The sequence below is a fragment of the Pelodiscus sinensis genome, chromosome 23 (assembly GCF_052426305.1).
Source record: "Pelodiscus sinensis isolate ZL-2025 chromosome 23, ASM5242630v1, whole genome shotgun sequence".
Lineage (NCBI taxonomy): Eukaryota > Metazoa > Chordata > Testudines > Trionychidae > Pelodiscus > Pelodiscus sinensis.
The window spans coordinates 23,530,845-23,549,950 of NC_143074.1; the positions used below are offsets into that span (position 1 = coordinate 23,530,845).

At 55.9% G+C, this 19,106-nt stretch overlaps 1 protein-coding gene across 3 annotated transcripts in view; it reads left to right on the forward strand.

Annotated features, from left to right (window-relative positions):
• Window positions 1-18,774, forward strand: part of LOC102456040 (prostaglandin G/H synthase 1) — a 40,303-nt gene extending 21,529 nt beyond the window's left edge. For all 3 annotated transcript variants that reach the window (XM_075905608.2, XM_075905609.2, XM_075905611.2), the window contains 9 exons: window positions 2,593-2,709; window positions 3,467-3,607; window positions 7,768-7,911; window positions 8,883-9,064; window positions 9,444-9,527; window positions 10,360-10,606; window positions 11,355-11,641; window positions 14,662-14,809; window positions 15,915-18,774. In XM_075905608.2, coding sequence (XP_075761723.1) covers window positions 2,593-2,709; window positions 3,467-3,607; window positions 7,768-7,911; window positions 8,883-9,064; window positions 9,444-9,527; window positions 10,360-10,606; window positions 11,355-11,641; window positions 14,662-14,809; window positions 15,915-16,282 — 1,718 coding nt within the window. In that variant the 3' untranslated portion in view covers window positions 16,283-18,774. The remainder of the gene's footprint in view (window positions 1-2,592; window positions 2,710-3,466; window positions 3,608-7,767; window positions 7,912-8,882; window positions 9,065-9,443; window positions 9,528-10,359; window positions 10,607-11,354; window positions 11,642-14,661; window positions 14,810-15,914) is intronic.
• Window positions 18,775-19,106: the final 332 nt, after the last annotated feature.

Here is a 19,106-nt window from a genome sequence, read left to right on the forward strand (position 1 = left end):
AGGTAAGCGTAGCTGTCGGTGGGTTTCTGATACAGGGTGCTGGAAATTTGTCCATTATTTAACTGTACTGTAGTGTCCAGGAAGTGGATTTCCCTTGTGGACTGGTCCAGGCTGAGACTGATGGTAAAGTGGAAGTTGTTGAAATCCTTGTGGAATTCTTCAAGAGTCTCTTTTCTGTGGGTCCATACGATGAAGATGTCATCGATGTAGCGTAATTAAAGTAGGGCTGTTAGGGGGCGAGAGCTAAGGAAACGTTGTTCAAGGTCAGCCATAAAGACGTTGGCATATTGTGGTGCCATGTGGGTGCCCGTTGCTGTGCCGCTGATTTGGAAATAGAAATTGTTTCTGAATTGGAAGTAGTTGTGGGCGAGGACGAAGTTGCCGAGCCCTGTAATCAGGTGTGCAGGGTTGTTAGCGGGGATGGTGTTCCTGATGGCCGGTAATCCGTCTTCGTGTGGAATGTTGGTGTAGAGGCCTTCTACCTCCACGCTGGCCAAGACGGTGTTTTCAGGAAGAGTATTGATGTTTTGGAGTTTCCTCAGGAAGTCAGTGGTATCGCAGAGGTAGCTAGGAGTGTTGGTAGCATAGGGTCTGAGGAGGGAGTCGATAGAGCCAGATAATCCTGTGGCAAGTGTGCCAATGCTGGAGATGATGGGCTGTCCGGGATTACCAGTTTGTGTACAGGGTCGGACAGAGGCATGGGCAAGCCAGGCAGCTGCCCGAGGCGCCAACTGATGGGGGGCGCCTGATGGCAGCTGGAAGGGGCGTCCAGCGTTCCTTACAGCTGCTATCAGGCGCCACGCGCCCGGCTCCCGCAGCGCTGGCTCCGTGACACCGGCCAACAGCACCCTTCCCCCCACGGCCGCAGGGCCCTGCACACACGCCAGCAGCAATAACCGGACCGGGCTGGGCAGCGCATGCACCGTGCGCCCCGGGCGCGGGCCTGCTCATGCACTGTACGCCCGGGGCGGCACCACGCACCCAGGTCCAGGGTGCCAAAAGGGCTCAGGCAAGCCCTGTTTGTGTATTTTGGGTAGTAGAAAGTTCCTGGTCAGGGATTGTGGGGGTGTTGGTGTAAATTTGTTCCTGAGCAGCATCCGGGAGTTTCATGAGCAGTTTTTTCATGTTTTTTTGGTATTCCTTCGTGGGGTCACAGGAGAGAGGCCTGTAGAGTCTGGTGTTGGTGAGTTGTCTGTTCGCCTCCTGTTCATTACGACTACAGCACCTCCCGTGTCAGCTTCTTGGATTATTACGTTCGGATTGGTTTGGAGGCTGTGAATAGCATTGCGTTCTGCATGACTGAGGTTGTACGTTATACGGTGTTGTTTGCTGATAATGTCAGCTCGAGCCCGTTTGCGGAAGCGTCGCTGTAGAAATCCAGACTAACTCAGCTACCCCCTGAAGCTCCTGAAGATTTTAGGTTAATTTATTCCCTTGGCAGGATAGCTTAGAGTATTGGCTGGATCGCACGGTAGACCACACACTGGGAGCACAATGTATGCCCTTACAGTGAGATCACTTAACCCCTAGTCACGGTGTGTTGGTTAGAGCTTCAGACAGAGTGTGGTCCCGGTAAACAAAGTGGACCAAGCTGGGAATTAAGCTGCGTGGAAGCCTGTTTATATCTGTAGCCATTTCCTTTAATAAATGCCTCCTATTTCAGCTGGACAGTGATTCATTGTCACATAGCAGACAGCAAAGAATTACCTTACAGTGCACCCAGAGTGCCCCTTTTAAGCAGGCGGAGGGGATCTGGGTACATGCATTTCGCGGGGCTGCCTGGACCTGTTGCTGATAGCAGCGAGTGCAGGGCTTTGCTCCTCCCGGTACATTTTTCTGCCATGCTCCTCCAGTAAATCGTTATAAAAATCTGCTTTACAGGCACAAAACTTGACAGCCTCCGGGGGGGCTTAACAGAAACATCTGAAAGCAAAGTCCTGGGTGGACTTGTGTGTAGTTAGGAGAGGCCCCTTTCCTCCCTTTCTTGCTTGCCCCCTGTCCAGTGACTCTCCAGTTCCAGCCAACCCGTGTGTCTCCCCCTCTGCTCCATCCATCATTCTAAGAGTGATCCTGCCCTAGGGTGGGGCAAATGCTGGTTACCGCCCTCTGCAGCCTGGTAGCTTTCGCTGGGATTCCTCGCCCCGCTCGTGCATTCCAGGCATGTCCCGGATGGAATCCCTGCAGTGAATTGTCTTCGCAGCCAAGCCCATAGGGCAGTGTTGATCTCACAGGGCCCTAGTACCACTGGGCTGAAGACACGTGCTAAATGCATGTACCCAGATCCCCCCTGCCCTCCGCCTGCTTAAAAGGGACACTCTGGGTGTAATGGTGCAACCCTTTCTTTGCCTTCTGCCATGCGATAGTGAATCACTGTCCAGCTGAAATAGGAGGCATTTATTAAAGGAAATGGCTACAGCTACAGACAGGCTTCCACACAGCTTAAATTCCAACTTGGTCCACTTTGTTTACCAGGTCCCTAGGCCTCCTGTGGGTTCTCTGCTCCTGGTCTAACGTGAGCCCCCGGTGATGGAGGAGCTGCCCCGTCAGAGATTGCCCACAAGTTAACAATTACATCTCTTGCTCTTCCCCTAGTGAATCCGTGCTGCTATTACCCATGCCAGAACAAAGGGGTGTGCATGAGGGTCGGCTGGGAAGACTACGAATGTGACTGCACCCGTACTGGGTACTTCGGCATCAACTGCACTCTGCGTAAGTTCACCCTTCCGCTTGGCCTTTGGGGCAAAAGCCCAGAGGCTGGGTGGGAAAAGAGCACTTTCTGCAAGAGGCTTAATTCGACTTCATGAGCAGGAGACGGAGCTAATCTCAGCTCAAAATACCGCTCAGAGACACAGTGAGTAACAAGGCACGCAGCCAATGGAACACAAAACAGGAGCATTGCTTCATTTGTCTATACTCTTAGGCTGCATTTAGACTGGCACATTTTTCCACAAAAGCACCCGCTTTTGCGGAAAAACTTGCCAGCTGTCTACACTGGCCGCTTGAATTTGCACAAGAACACTGACGATCTAATGTAAGATTGTTAGTGTTCTTGCGCAAATACTATACTGGTCCCGCTCGGGAAAAACAGTGTAGACAGCTAAAAACTGTTTTGCGCAAAAAAGCCCCAATGGCGAAAATGGCGATCGGGGCTTTCTTGCGCAAATCCGCGTCTAGATTGGCACAGACACTTTTCTGCAAAAAGTGCTTTTGCGGAAAAGCGTCCATGCCAATCTAGACGCTCTTTTCCGCAAATGCTTTTAACGGAAAACTTTTCCGTTAAAAGCATTTGCGGAAAATCATTCCAGTCTAGACGTAGCCCTACTGTCTGACCAGGCGCAGGTGCTAGCAGACTTCTTTGTTAGCTAACAGTTACTGCGAGTTGATTGGCCGCTGAGCAACGACCACTAGAAAGGAAAGCGTTTTATTACCGATGGGTAACATAAAGCAATTTATTGTTTCATCCCAGCTGAGTTTTGGACGCGACTCCGCGTTTTGCTCAAGCCAAGCCCGGCCGTCTATCACTTCATCCTGACTCATTGCAAGTGGCTTTGGGACATCATCAACACCACCTTCGTTAGGGACACCCTGATGAAACTGGTGCTCACAGGTGAGGCGAGGGGTTTCTCTGGGAATACTTGAAAGTCCAGCCTCAGCCCTTGGAGGTCAAGCGTGTCTGCTTTCATAGGAGCATTGTGAGCAAGACGCGAGGAGTCGTTCTTCCGCTCTATGCTGCGCTGATTAGGCCTCAGCTGGAGTATTGTGTCCAGTGCTGGGCACCACATTTCAAGAAAGATGTGGAGAAATTGGAGAGGGTCCAGAGAAGAGCAACGAGGATGATTAAAGGTCTAGAGAAGATGAGTAATGAGGGAAGGCTGAAAGAAATGGGCTTGTTTAGTTTGGAAAGGAGTAGACAGAGGGGCATGATAGCAATTTTCAGGTATTTAAAAGGGTGTTACAAGGAAAAATTGTTCTCCTTCACCTCTGAGGACAGGACAAGCAGCAATGGGCTTAAATTGCAGCAAGGGAGGTTTAGGTTGGACATTAGGAAAAACTTCCTAACTATCCAGGGAGTTAAACACTGGGATAAATTGCCGAGGGGGGTTGTGGAATCTCCATCCCTCGAGATATTCAAGAGCAAGTTAGACAGACGCCTGGCAGGGATGGTCTGGACGGTGCTTGGTCCTGCCGTGAGGGTGGGGGGCTGGACTTGATGGCCTCTCGGGGTCCCTTCCAGTTCCAGTGCTTGCTCCCGGCACGGCTGAGATCTCTCCGGGCCCCTGCCGCCCCAGTTGTGCTACTTTTCCCGTTACTTCTGTGCTTCATGCAGCAGGCATAATCCATTGGCCCTTGCTGAACCGGGCCAGGAATCCAGGGATGGGAGTAGCAGGCACAGAGGAAAAACTCCCAGGCTCTGTCCACAGCACTGTGGAAGGAACGACGTCTAGTGGCTAGAAAGGGGACGGGAACTCAGGACTTGTCTGTTTGGTCCCTGGTTGGTCAGTGACTCCCTGCGACATCAGCAGTGCTGCAGGGGGAGAGCCCTCACCTGGCCTAGGAGGGATGCTTCCCCACCAAATTAATTGCCAGGCAAAGAGCAGCACTGTGATTCAGCACGTCCCATGCCCTGGGCAAGCCCCTCTGCCCGCAGGGGTGAGCAGAACTGAACGGCAGGGGGCCATTTGTTCCTACCCAATCCGTCTGCGTGACAAGCGGAACATGTCGTTTTATACACAAGGGCTGTGTCTAGACTGGCAAGTTTTTCCGCAAAATCATCTGCTTTTGCGGAAAAACTTGCCAGCTGTCTACACTGGCCGCTTGAATTTCTGCAAGAACACTGAGGATCTCATGTAAGATTGTCAGTGTTCTTGCAGAAATACTGCGCTGCTCCGGTGCAGGCAAAAGCCCTCTTGTGCAAATCATTTGCGCAAGAGGGCCGGTGTAGACAGCACAGTGCTGTTTTGCGCAAAAAATCCCCGATGGCTAAAATGGCAATCGGGGCTTTTTTGCGGAAAAGCGTCCGTGCCAATCTAGACGCACTTTTCCGAAAATGCTTTTAACGGAAAACTTTTCCATTCAAAGCATTTCCGGAAAATCATGCCAGTGTAGACGTAGCCAACGGCTGCTCGCTGGAAGCTGAATTGGTCTGAAAAACAACAGAGCGCTCATCGTTTTTAAAGGACTAGTGCTGCCAGAGCGGCAGCTTGAAAGCATCCAGCGACTGATTGCAGCTGGGCACCGTGTGCATGGCGGGGGAAGCCTTGTCCACCACGACAGAAAGACCCCAGAAAAGTTCCCTGTGTTATGAGCTATCCTGGAAGTGCGTGAATGCTCCTATTAAATCCATGCCCTCCCCCTCGTCTCCTTTTCCCACTTCTCCCCTCCCTTTTTCTATCCCCCCCCTCTGGGCCGGGTTTCTGGTCTTTATCTTAAGAATTTTACTTCAGTTGGATTTTTATAAACATATTTAATTGGCTGCGCAGCTGCACCCTGGAAATAACATGTTTCAGGGTTAACCCTTCATGTTACAGCTCATGACACGTTTCCCCTAGAGCAGTGTCTCTCAACCTTTTTTTTATAAAGTAACCCTTTAAAAAAAATTATAAGTACCCCCCACTACCTACAGTTTTCAGAGACACAAAATTGATTTTCTACCATTGCAACACATTTGTTTAAACAACTTAATCATCGCCAGGCGGGTGATGAAATGTTTGGGTGTAAAAAGTACAAAAATAATAACTCGCTGTAAAACTTAACTCAAAAATGCAGTTTTCTCCAAATGTCAGTTGTGCTGTTGTGCTCCCCAGACGTCTCTCGAGTAGGGTACTCGTACCACTCAGGGCCGGCTCGAGCCACTCCTGTGCCCCAGGCAGTGGGCACGGGATGCATACGTGGCCCCGCCCCGGGCGCACACGCGGACCCGACTCCCCTGGTGCACTGCGCACCTTACAGCTGCAACCAGGTATGCAGTGCCTGATGGCAGCTCTAAGGGGTGCTGCGCGACCAGGCACACGGCGCCTCTTACAGCTGCCATCAGGCACCCCGGGCAGCTGCCCGGCTAGACCCCCCCTTAATCCGGCACTGGTACCACTGGTTGAGAAACACTGCCCTAGAGCGAGGGCGAGGTATCCAATAGCTAGGAGAGGAGGGGAAGCTGGGGCAGGCGTAGTTTTGTAGTCTGTGTTGGGTGTTTCTGTGCTTTCAAAAAGTTAAATAGAAAAAATATAAAACTTTTAAAAAGCTGAGACTAGGCAGCGCTCCAGTGTTGAGAGAAGTGCCGGGCTGTCAGCGTGGATTATCCGTGGGGGCCTGGCTGCAGGGAGGGTTAGCTCCTGGAGAATGCTCCCCCCAAACCAAAAACCCTCTGCTCATGCCACAAAGTTTATTACGTTGCATAAATATTTTGGTTCAGCTCCTTGGAACTCTGCAGGAGGACGGGCCCCTGGCCCGGACGGTTGCCGTTTCGGAGGAGTTACGCTTTGCAAACCCTGCATGATTCATCGTCAAGGGATCCACTTTGAAGGAGAAGCGGAGAGAGTACGGTCCAGGGGGTGGGGCGGAAACAAGGGATTTTAAAGGCTACGAGTAAAAGGTCAGGGAAGAGAAACGAACTCTTCCCGGCAGAGCACAACCCACCCAGGGCAGAGCGAGGGGCAGCGCGGAATCGGTTTCTTTTCTTCATTTTGTTAATGACTCAGCTGCGTGTGGAAGAAGCAGCGAGAGGACTGGACTTGGACAGGTGTAGGGCCAACAGCTTCCCACACACAACGCTCTGTTGATACGCCTCGATCCCATTCCACAACCTCCCGGCTAGCCCAGCCCTGGGCTGCCCACCCGCAGGCAGGGTGGCTGATGCACGTCATCAGCAGTGAATATTGAATCAGTGTCAGAGGTGCAGTCGTGTTAGTCTGTAATTTTAAAAACAACAAGGGTCCTGTGGCCCGTTAGAGACTGACACACGTAGTGGGTCACGAGCTTTCGTGGGTAAAACCCACTTCATCAGAGGAGCTGGAGTGGAAATTCCAGAACCCAGGGCATATAGAACAGCAAAAGCAGCTACCGGTGTGAATGAAGCTAATCAAGTCAGGCTGGATGCATCTCAATCAAGGCAATATCCCCACCTTTGGTATTCACGTGTCCACATCAAATGATGTGCATGGGACACATCCAGCCTGATCTTAATTAGCTTCATTCACACAGGTCCTACGACTGACAGCTAACTGCTTTTGCTGTTCTATATGCCCTGGGTTCTGGAATTTCCACTCCAGCTCATCTGATGAAGTGGTTTTTACCCACAAAAGCTCATGCTCTAATGCATTTATTAAATCAGTGGGTTCGCTAGCCACCGTGAACCCCTGCAATTGCGTGCTCGTTAGAAACAAATAGTTGAACCCCTTGTTACAAATGAACAGCAAAACTTTTGTGAAGGTCACTCGACTCCAGAGCAGGGACAGAAACAACCTCGGCATTTTCAAAGGAAGATGTTTATGGATCAGGTCCCCTTTGACTTTCCTGCTTGGATCCAAATCCAGGTACCCGCATCTCCCTTGCAAAGGCCTCCCCGGAAAGCAAACCCCTGCACATCCTGCATTCCATCAGCGTCTCCATCTCCTGCCCTCCGTCCTGCTCTGTGTGCACCCAGGGCTACCGCCAGCCGGGCCCTGTCATATCGGTGCTGGTCCAGGGACAGGCACAGGTGGGAACGACCCAGAGCAGAAGGAACACGTGTGTGTTTGGATTCCCGGGTGACCGTCTTCCCTCTCCTTTCAGTGCGGGCCAATCTGATCCCAAGCCCCCCCACCTATAACTCGGCTTACGGATACATCAGCTGGGAGTCCTATGCCAACGTGAGCTATTTCACCCGGGTCCTTCCACCTGTACCGGAGGACTGCCCGACTCCTATGGGAACCAGCGGTAAGCGCCCGTCTCGGCAAAGACCACCCTCAGGACCTGTGCGAACCTGGCCGTGGGAGTGTCCACGCAGCACTGTAGTCACGGCCCCACGTGACGCTCTTCAGTCCCGATCCAGAGGCTCCCCGCTCCAGCAGAGGCCGAGGCTACGCACAGGGCGCAGGCTGGTGGCACCTCGAGGTGTCGTTCGCTCCCTTGCTTTCCCAGGGTTTCCCTGCCACGGAAGAACAGCTACTAAAAATCAAGGCCCCTTCGGGCCCCCGTCTGCACGGCGAGGGGGGTCCTAGGACAAGTCAAGGTTGCTCTGGTCGCCTGGAGGCCGGGCACCCTGCAGGCAGGGACTGCTCCAGCCCCCCTCTGCCTGCGCCCCCTTTATCAGTGAACCCCTGAAACGTACTGCTCATCCAGTTAAGCCATTAAAGGGGATTTTACATCCCTCCCTTCAGCCCTGGTTCTAATCCAGCCCAGCTGGATCGCCCCGAATCACCCTCCTCCCAGCGAGAGGCTCTGAGGCTAGGCCCCGGTCCAGCCCGCCTGGGATTCAGCGCCAGGCTCTGGAGAAGGAGTCTTCTCCCCCCACATGGACAGCGCCAGGCGGAGGTACCAGGCGGGTGGCCCCCAGCCTCCCTCCCGTCCGGTTCACCTCGACGGCGCCAAGGACCCCAGACAGCGTTAAGCCCTCCAAGGAAAGCAAAGGCCATGCCCCCCCCCCCCCCCCTGCCTGCGACATGCTCGCAGAGCCCAGCCCACGGGAGGAGCGAATGGGCCAGGCTGCGGCCAGGGCGAACCACTCAGGAGGGTACATCTTCGGGTCTCCCGCCCCCCCAAGGCAGAGGCATCCCCCCGCCCCTCCCTCCCGCCCCATGGCAGGGGTTCTGGGTGAGTTACTCTGAGGCGTAAGGCACCCGGACCCCCCCCCCCCCGGCTGGATGCACTGACAGCTCCCAGCTTGGGTTTGTTTCCTCCCTTTGCAGGGAAGAAGCAGCTCCCCGACCCTCAGCTCCTTGCGGAGAAGTTTCTGCTCCGGCGGCAGTTCCAAAGAGACCCCCGGGGGACCAACCTGATGTTCGCCTTCTTCGCACAGCACTTCACTCACCAGTTCTTCAAGACATCCGGGAAGATGGGGCCCGGCTTCACCAAAGCCCTGGGCCACGGGGTAGGAGAGGGGCCTCCCGGGAGCCGGGCTGTGCCTCACGGGGGGCTCCCCGGGGCGGCCCCCTCCCCCGGCACTGCCCACGACCCAGCGCCTGCGCCCAAAGCTCAGGGTTCACGTCGTGGGCTGAGCAGGAGAGGGGACCAGAGGGCCTGGTGGGGAAACCTGTCCTGGCGGGAGCAGGCTGCGGGGCGCTCCCCTGCCCAACCCATCGATACCCTCCAGCCCCAAAGGCTGCTGGGAACCTCCGACTGCCAAGGCGGGGATGCCGCCACGGCTAAGGAGCAAACCCCTCCCGGCTGCCTGGGCCTGGTGGGGGAGGGGGGCAGCGGGCCGACCCCGCGTGTCGGCACAGCAGGGTCACGCCGGCCTCTCCCGGCAGGTGGATCTCGGGCATCTCTACGGCGACAACCTGGAGCGTCAGCACCAGCTGCGGCTCTTCAAAGACGGGAAGCTCAAATACCAGGTACCGCGGCCGTCGGCTCCAGGGGGTGCGCTCAGCCAGCACCCCCCCCCGCTCCGACTGGCGTCCCGCCCGCGGCCGACGGCTCCAGGGGGTGCGCTCAGCCAGCACCTCCCCCCGCTCCGACTGGCGTCCCGCCCGCGGCCGTGGCAGGGAAACCTGAGCGCCCCAGGAGCCCGTTCTCGGGCCAGGCCGGCACAGCCCCTCCCCCCCCGCCGGCACCACAGCCTGCCCTGGAGAGCCCCCCTCCCCAGCCAGGTCCTCGGGAGACGCTCTCCTAGCAGCAGGCCCTCGGAGCCGGCACACGCGGCCTGAAGCAGCCTCCTGTTCATCTCCAAGCCACGGCAAACCCAGGTGGGAACCTAAGGCCCAGGGGCTGGATCCGGCCCCCCAGCTTGCCCGGATCTGGCCCCCGAGGCTTGGGGCTCCTCCTGCTCCCTGTGCCCCCCCCCCCACCGCCTAGCCCTCCCACCCCCAGCCCACTCCTGCCCCCGCCCTCCTGCCTAGTCCGCATTCCCCCACAGCCCCCTCCCACATACTGAACTCATTTTTGCTCCCACCCCAGAGCATGGGAGGGGGCACAATCGTTTAGCCTGCCCCCCCCCAGGCTCTGGCATCTGAGGGGCATGGGGGGGGGGCGGGTTTTTTTCGTATTTTCACTTTTGTGAAAACGGATGTTTGTGTAGGTCACTGGCCCCCCAACCCAAAAAAGGTTCCCCCCCCCACCCGGAGGGAGGTGGGGCGACCGCCCAGGCTGTCACTCCGGGGCACAGGGACCGACTTGGCACGTCTCCCCCGTCTGCTCCCTGCTGCCCACCGGCTCTGGTCTCTCCAGCTACGGGACGGCGAGATGTATCCACCCACGGTCCTGGAGGCTGAGGTTCACATGATCTACCCCCCCGGCACCCCCAAGGAGAAGAAGCTGGCCGTGGGCCAGGAGGTGTTCGGCCTGCTGCCGGGGCTCATGATGTACGCCACCCTCTGGCTGCGCGAGCACAACCGGGTCTGCGAGGTGCTGAAGCAGGAGCACCCGACGTGGAGCGACGAGCAGCTCTTCCAGACCGCCCGCCTCGTCCTCATCGGTGAGAGCCCGCGGCCGGGGGGGCTGGGTCTGAGGCCGCCCCGTCCTTCCCCCCCACGGGACTCTGTCCAGCCCAATTGTAAGGGCCCTCTGAGCTCCGGGCAGGCCAGGCCACAAGACTCTCAGCCTCACTGGGGGGGCACAGCCTCGCCTTCCGTTCCCTCCCCCCATTGCCCGAACGACACCCCCGGGGACACCCAGGGAATCCCTGCACCCTCCCACCCCCACCCTCACTCCGCTCCTCCCCCTCCCCCCCACCCTCCCCCCCCCAGCCCTCCCACCCCCTTCCCATTCCTGCACCCCACCCCCCCCCCCCTCCCACCCTCCCAGCCCCCCCCACCCCGACCCCTAACTGCTTCCTGGCACCTGCCTCCCACACACTGAACTTCTCATTTTTGGCCCCGCCCCAGAGCCTGGGGGGCCCCACCAAATCTATCCGCCTGGCCCTCCTAGGCCCTGGGGTGCGAGGGGAATGTGGGGAGGGTCTTTCTTCTCAGTTGGGGACCACGTCAGTGAGGATTTGGGGGTTTTTTTTGCTTCCACTTCTGGGCAGCCCCCGACTGACTTTTCTGGGGGCCACCGGCCCCCGACCCACAAAAGGTTCCCCGCCCCTGCCCTCCGCAGCCAGGGCTCTGCTCTCTCCGTCACGAGTGCCAGGGGCTCACACACCAGCTCGTTCACAAGCTGCTGCTGATGCCCGTGACCACTGGGCTCCGCTCCCCTGAGCCTCTCGCTGCCTCCCCCCCTAGGAGAGACCATCAAGATCGTGGTGGAGGAATACGTGCAGCATCTCAGCGGGTACTTCCTGCGCCTCAAGTTCGACCCCGAGCTGCTGTTCGACGTCCAGTTCCAGTACAGGAACCGCATTGCCGTGGAGTTCAACCAGCTCTACCACTGGCACGGGCTGATGCCGGACTCGTTCGTCATCCAGGGCAAGGAATACAGCTACCAGCAGTTTATCTACAACACCTCCATGCTCATGGACTATGGGGTGGAGGCCTTGGTGGAGTCCTTCTCCAAGCAAATAGCAGGAAAGGTACGGCACAGCAGACGGGCACCTCTCGGCCTGACGGGGGAGGGGTAATGTACATATTGCTCCGTGGTGTGTTGGTGCCAGCAGACTGCATGACTTGCACAGGGCATGGCAATGCACCGTCAACCTGTGGAACTCCTCGCCAGAGGAGGTTGTGAACACCAAGAGAAACAGGGTTCAAAAAAGAGCTGGATACATTCATGGAGGATAGGTCCAGCAATGGCTGGTAGATAGGATGGGCGGGGTGGTTTGGCAGAAGCTGGGAGGGAGCAAGGGGGGAGGATCACTTGAGGATCACTCGTGCTGCTCATTCCCTTCGGGGCGCCTTCGGAAGACAGGACACTGGGCCGGATGGACCTTTGCTCTGGCCGCTCTTGTGTCCTCGTGGCAAGAGGCTTGGGGAAGGGGACACGTCGCGGTCGATTCTGATGTAGGATGCAAGGAGCAGGATGGCTCCTGGTGCTCCCCTGCCGGCCCCAAAGCAATGCAGCTGCCCCGGTGTCTGTCAGCAGGTGGGGCCTCATTGGCACAATCCACCCAGAGGTGGGGACAGCGCCTGGGCTCTGCCATGACACAGGTTATGTCTGCAGCATGGGCAGCCTGTTCCCCTTCCCCCAAAGTTTTGCTGCTATTGGGGGAGGGGAGGAGAGGGGCGTGAGGGTTTCTCAAAAATCAAAAAGGGGGCGTGATGTCGAAAAGTTTGGGAACCACTGTGCTAAAGGAGAGCGACCTGGCCTTGGCTTTGGGCCTCTGCTGCCATCGTGTGGCTGTTTCCTTTCCACGGCGTTTGGGGCTTCTCTCTTCCCCCTCTTCTGGGGACTCTTCTCTTCAGCGCGGGGGGGGGGGGGGTAAAAGAGTTTTACTGAGCGCATGTTTACAGCAAAGTCAAAGCCAAACACGTGGCACACGTGTAAGATAAAACGTAAGTAATCCGCGGCTCAAGGGGGGGTACAGCAGTAACCAAACACTGCACGTGGTCTAAAAGCGCTCGACGTGACCCGCCTAGTCCCGGATGCAAGCGGGGGTGTAACAAAACTGTAGCCCCAGGGGTTACGTCTGGACGTCACCCATAAAGCAGAACAGTCGTCGTCTCTTAACAGTCCATTTATCAATGGGGAGGGGTCAGTCCTTTGGACTTTATGAAAGAGAAGGAAAAGAAATTGAGCTCAGTCCACCAGGTAAGGGAAGCCAATGCTTCCCCTGAACTCGTCCCTCGTCGGCGCGTCCCTGTCACGGTCGGTCGGTGTCCTGTGGACGGTCTCCTCTGGCACCTGAGGGGGAAACAAAAGCTGGGGGGGGGGGGAGAAGTGATTGAGGCCCCGCCCGTGTTCCTCCTCGGTGGGTGGCCAGGTAAGGCTCTATCCCATTAGCTGCCGTGCAAATGGCTAGAATATCCCCCCTTCCACTGACAGGTCACCGCCTAACGGCTCAGCGCAGGCCCTTCTGTAGGCTTGGAAGGATCAGGCAGTGGCTGGTAAATGCTGAATTCATTGAGCTCAAACCAGTGGGAAAATATTTCCACGTGCAAATCTCAGGTTACAGCGACACAAAGCAAGAAAAATGCGGCTTGAGAACTTTGGCGAGTTTGGTTTAAGGCTGTGGACGTGGTTTGTTCTGACACGTGGACTGTGTGCGAATGGTTCTGAAACTAACTTTCTGAATCTTGTTGTCATTCAATGATTGCTGTCTGGCGTGTTTTCCCCCCATTCTCCCATCACCCAGGGATTCCCCGCACCTGTCAACATTTACATAAATAGAAATACAAGATACTTAAAAATAAGCATCTGTTCTACCTCTCAGCAGTGTAAGAAACAAAAATGGAATTCTGCCAAGCCTAGTGCTCTAGCGTCTTCCTCTGGAGCAGCTGGCATGGACCACGGTTGGGGATAGGGGGCCCACGCCAGCTGGACCATTCATCTGCTCAGGTCTGGTAGCCCTGACACAGTTCTGGTAGTTAGCATTTCTGGTGGTTTGCTTTCTCTGTGGCTGTCATAGGGTGTGTCTAGACTACATGCCTCCTTCGACGGAGGCATGTAGATTAGCCAGATCGGAAGAGGGAAATGAAGCCGCGATTAAAATAATCGCGGCTTCATTTAAATTTAAATGGCTGCCCCGATCTGCCGATCAGCTGTTTGTCGGCAGATCGGGGGAGTCTGGACGCGATGCCCCGACAAAGAAGCCTTTCTTCATCGACACAGGTAAACCTGGTTTCACGAGGCTTACCTGTGTCGATGAAGAAAGGCTTCTTTGTCGGGGCATCGCGTCCAGACTCCCCCGATCTGCCGACAAACAGCTGATCGGCAGATCGGGGCAGCCATTTAAATTTAAATGAAGCCGCGATTATTTTAATCGCGGCTTCATTTCCCTCTTCCGATCTGGCTAATCTACATGCCTCCGTCGAAGGAGGCATGTAGTCTAGACACACCCCTAGGCTCGTAGAATCCCAGGACAGACAGAGACCCCAGGAGTCATCGAGTCCAGCCCCCTGCCCAAAGCAGGACCAGCCCCGACTCAATTGTCCCAGCCAGGGCTTGGTCAAGCCTGGCTTTAAAAATCTCTAGGGAAGGAGATTCCATCCCCTCCCTAGGGAACCCATCCCAGATGCCATATCAAGATGTGGCCTCACTAGAGGGGAATAAAGGGGAATAATCACATCTCTGGATCTGCTGGCAATGCTCCTCCCAATGCCCCCAATATGCCATTAGCCTTCTTGGCTACAAGGGTGCCCTGTTGACTCATACCCAGCTTCTCATCCACTCTAATCCCCAGGCCCTTTTCTGCCAAACTGCTGCTTAGCCAGTCGGTCCCCAGCCTGTCGCCGTGCTTGGGATTCTTCCGTCCCCAGGGCAGGACTCCGCACTCGTCCTGTCTTCAGTCACGTGGCACCTCCGGGATGGACACGTTGCCAACACCCTCGTGAGACGTGCACTCCGCCAGGCTCGTCAGAGCTTTCCGCAGTTCCCAGTGGGACGAGCACGCGGTTGTAACCGAAGTTTGCTCTTCTCGCTCTCCCTGCCTTTCAGGTCGGCGGGGGCCAAAGCATCAACACCCACCTCTTGAAAGTGGCTGTTGGCGTTATTGAGGAATCGCGGCTGCTGAGGCTGCAGCCGTTTAACGAGTACCGCAAGCGCTTTTCCATGAAGCCCTACAAGTCCTTCCAGGAGTTAACAGGTGAGATTTCACCACCAACGTGCTGCTGGCGATGCGTGCCCGACTGCAGCAATCCACACAACCTAGAACTCCACGCGCCCTGCTGTCCGTAAGGGGCCGCCTCTGCCTTCCGGGTTCCCTCGGGCAGATCCTCGTGCAGCGTCAGATCACAGCACGTGGGCACACAGCTTACCCAACCCGGGGCGCTATTGTAGGCTTTCAGACTGACGGATCAGTCTCCCGCCACCGCGTACTCCTCACCCACTTGGAGAGCTGCCAGGCACTGGCTACTGGAAAGAGTTGTTACCTGCCTTCTAGCAGGACAGTGGGGCATAAGAACGGCCAGACTGGGTCAGGCCAACAGTCCATCCAGCCCAGTGTCCTGTCTGCCCACAGTGGCCAATGCCAGGTGCCCCCTAGAGGGAATGAACAAAACAGGGAACCATCAAGTGACCCCTCCCCTGTCACCCATTCCCAGCTTCTAACAAACAGCAGCTAGGGACACCGTCCCTGCCCATCCTGGCTAGTAGCCATTGATGGACCTAACCTCCATGAACTTATCTAGCTCTTTTTTGAATCCTGTTAAAATCCTGGCTTTCACCACATCCTCTGGCAAGGAGTTCCACAGGTTGACTGTCCGCTGAATGAAGAGAAGCTTCCTTTTCTTTGTTTTAAACCTGCGACCTAGTAATTTCATTTGCTGATCCCTAGTTCTTGTGTTTTGAGCACAAGTAAATAACTTTTCCGTGTTCACTTTCTCCACACCAGTCGTGATTTTATAGGTCTCTATCCTATTCCACCACTCCAGCTCCTCTTTCCTAAGCTGAAAAGTCCCAGGCTTATTAATCTCCCTTCACATGGCAGCCGCCCCAAGCCCCTCCCTCATTTCTGGTGCTCATTTTCAGAACCTTTTCCAATGCTAAGCTATCTTTTTGGAGATGAGGCAACCATGTCTGCACGCCGTATTCCAGATGGCCCTGGGAGTCCGTCAGACCATTGAGTAGGGGCTGGGCGGGCAGGGGGGTGGATCACAGAGCTAGAGCCGCTGCCACATCCTGTGTCTTTAGTGGAACCTCCCCTCCGAGCAACCGTTCCACCTTCTGACATTCTGACTCTGTTGATGCAGGAGAGGAGGAGAAGGCAGCGGCGCTGGAAGAGCTCTATGGAGACATTAATGCCCTGGAGTTTTACCCGGGCTTGCTGCTGGAGAAGCCCCAGCCGAACTCTATGTTTGGGGAGAGCATGGTGGAGACGGGAGCCCCCTTCTCCCTGAAAGGGCTGTTCGGAAACCCCATTTGCTCCCCGGAATACTGGAAGCCCAGCACGTTCGGCGGCGCGGCTGGCTTCGAGATCGTAAAGACGGCGTCGCTCCAGAAGCTGGTGTGTCGCAACGTCAGGCGGTGTCCCTTCGTGTCCTTCCACGTGCCAGAGCCCAGCACAGAGACAGGAACCACTGGCGACCACCAAGCCAAAAACCCATCCACCGAGCTCTAGTGCCATGGCAGCTCCGGGGAGGGAGAGGACAGCCTCCCTCAGGCCCGTGCCTGATAAGACAGCAGCTGAGGTTCCTCCTTCGCTCTTGTCCTAATGATTCCTGGCGTACGACCCCGGTACAAAGCCCTTCCGAACAGAGCCAGACAGGAGGAGGACAGCATGTATCAATAGAACATGTGGCATTACTCAGACCCGGGCCTGGGAGGGGGAAAGGAGAGAGAGGCTGGTACTAGCGAAGGGAGAGTCTGAGTCATCTCCATGCTAAACAATGGTCTGTCTCCACTCACGCGGCCTGTGGATCCCCGCACGGCGCCAGCTCTGTTTTCCGGGGGACTCTCGGCCTCTCAGCTGCTTCCCGTACCCGCCTCACCCCCTTGTCTGCTATCGAGAGTCGCTTTCCTGCACGCAGACAGCCAGGCGACCGATGCCCCGCAGCCGGGTGGAGACAGAGCAGTGCGCAGCGACCCTCTGGCCCCCTTGCTCATCCCTCTGGCCCCCGCAGAGTAGGCAGAGCAGCCCGATGGCTTGTGCGTTCACACCACCAACCGTCGTCCCCCAGGAAATCGCCACAATGAGGCTTTTTCTCGGGTGAGCGGGGCTCTGGTTTGGACCTGTCGCGTGCTCAGCACTTTAGGGCTCAGCCCTTTCTCCTGCACCCAGGCAAGGCCAGACTCTCCCACAGCTCGAGGGGGGTGCAGGAGGTGAGAGCAGCCCCCCGTGGGTTATCACATGGCTGGAGCACACTCCTTCCTTACAGGTCGGAGCCTGCCCGAGGCCAATCCTTATACAAACTAATCAGAGCTCCTTCCCTTCGCTGGTGCCCAGCTCAGCTGCAGTTTTCAGACCTCTGGGCAAGCTGGCTAAAGAGACCTCCTACCCCGCAGGTACAAGTCAGCCCTGGCGGATAACTGCCTGGAAGAGACGGCGAGCCAGCTTTGTGAACTGGATCCCGTTAACGGGCTGAGTGGGCGCTGACAACGATTAAATTTCGGCCTGCATCAGCCGTTGCCAGCAGCAAGTGGGAAGCGAAGAGCTTCTGAGGCCTACCCTGCTTCCTGCTTCTGCAAAAGCCTATGCAAATAAAGCGCAGATTAGCATATTGCTGTGCTTCATTTGCATAATTAACTAGGAGCCGTTTTTGTGCAAGAGCCATTCTTCCTGAAAAAATGAGGAAGAACGGCTCTTGTGCAAGAGGGGGTTTTGCGCAAAAAGGCGCTGTGTAGACAGCACCTTTTTGCGCAAAAACGGCTCCTAATTAAGAGCTAGGCTGTCGGAGATGTGCCGTGGAGAACAACAGAGTTCAAAATGGCCGCTTTTTTTTTTTTTTTTGGCTCAGTAACTTTGCCCCCCACTTTTTTTGTTGTTGTTGCTGCTTGCTCAACAAAAAAATCCTTGGCATTCCTCATAAAAAAAATTATTGTTTGGTGTTCCTCGGTCTTAAAAAGTTTAAGAAAACCTGGTGTAGACGTAGCCGGAGAGTGTAGGAAAGCAGTTGAATTTCATGCTTCTTCAGCTCCATTGTGCAGCATCGTGTGGAGAGTAAAATACAATGGGGAAGCAGATATCACAGAGAAAGGGGCTGGGGTAAAATCTGTCAGAGCCTGGAACAGTCTGGAAAATGGAAACCTCGACCAGACACAGAACCACACTGGTGGACAGGCTGAACCTCTCTAGTCCCGAACTCTCTGGTCCAGCAACAGCCGCGGGCCGGCATGATTTTAGTTAGCTGGATGTCCACTTAACGTGGATGTGCCCGAGTTTCCCGCAGGCCTGGCTCTCAGGGTTCTGTGGTTGAACACTAATTTACCCCAAACGTCTTCGAAGAGCCCAGCAAGCAATGGAAGCGTTGGTGATGTGGCTAGACCATATCGACCTCCCGTGGTCCGGCAAATTCTCTGGTTCGGCACCGGTCAGGTCCTGAGGGTGCCGGATTAGAGAGGTTCAGCTGGTACCATAGAGAGTGGTGCTTAATGGTCGACCAGTCAGTCTCTTAATAGGCCTTTGCTAATTAGATTGGATCAGGAGCCTGCTTCCTGGCACGCGGTGAGAACTACCTCACTCTACACACAGGTCTGTTGGGCCTGGAGAGGACGGTACCACTCAGTGCAAGGGAGGGGGGTCAAAATCTGGCCCTTTCAGTCTATGGGCCCATCAACTTCCCTGGGGGAAAATAGCCCAGAAAATTCTCCTCAGAGTACCCTGCTTCAGGGCTCAGGATCCCCTGTTCCACAGCACGATACAGACCTTGGACCCTGGCTTTCCTGCCCATATAGCCCCCCCTTTGCAACAGCCGCTGCTCTGCACCTGGCTGGACTGGGAACGCGGGCTGGACTGGGTACGAGGGCCTCATCTCCAGCTGCACGTCTGCAGGGGGAAGCTATCTGAGCGGTGCAGTTGAGTGGAAGGTCCAAACGCACCGCGGGGCCTCTGTGCACCTTGTGACAGAGCGGTTGGGGGCGATCCAATAAAAGAGAAAGTGATTTCACCTCCCAGCCGATGGGGAATAATTAGCGCGGTCTCAGTTCTCCCAGAAAAGAGTTTCGGGCATCCAGACCTAAGGGCTGAAAAGAACATGATGGGGGGGGGGGGGAATCACTGGGGCTCTGGTGATGGGCCAGGGATGGGCTCTGGAGATGCTCTGTAGCAGTGTTTCTCAACCAGTGGTATGAGGACCCTTGGGGTACTCGAGAAGCCTGGGGGGTACATCAGCACAACTGAAATTTGGAGAAAACCGAATTTTGGGGTTAAGTTTTACAACGTTTTATTATTTTTGTACTTTCTACACCCACAAATTTCATCACCCGCCCGGCTACGATTAAGTTGT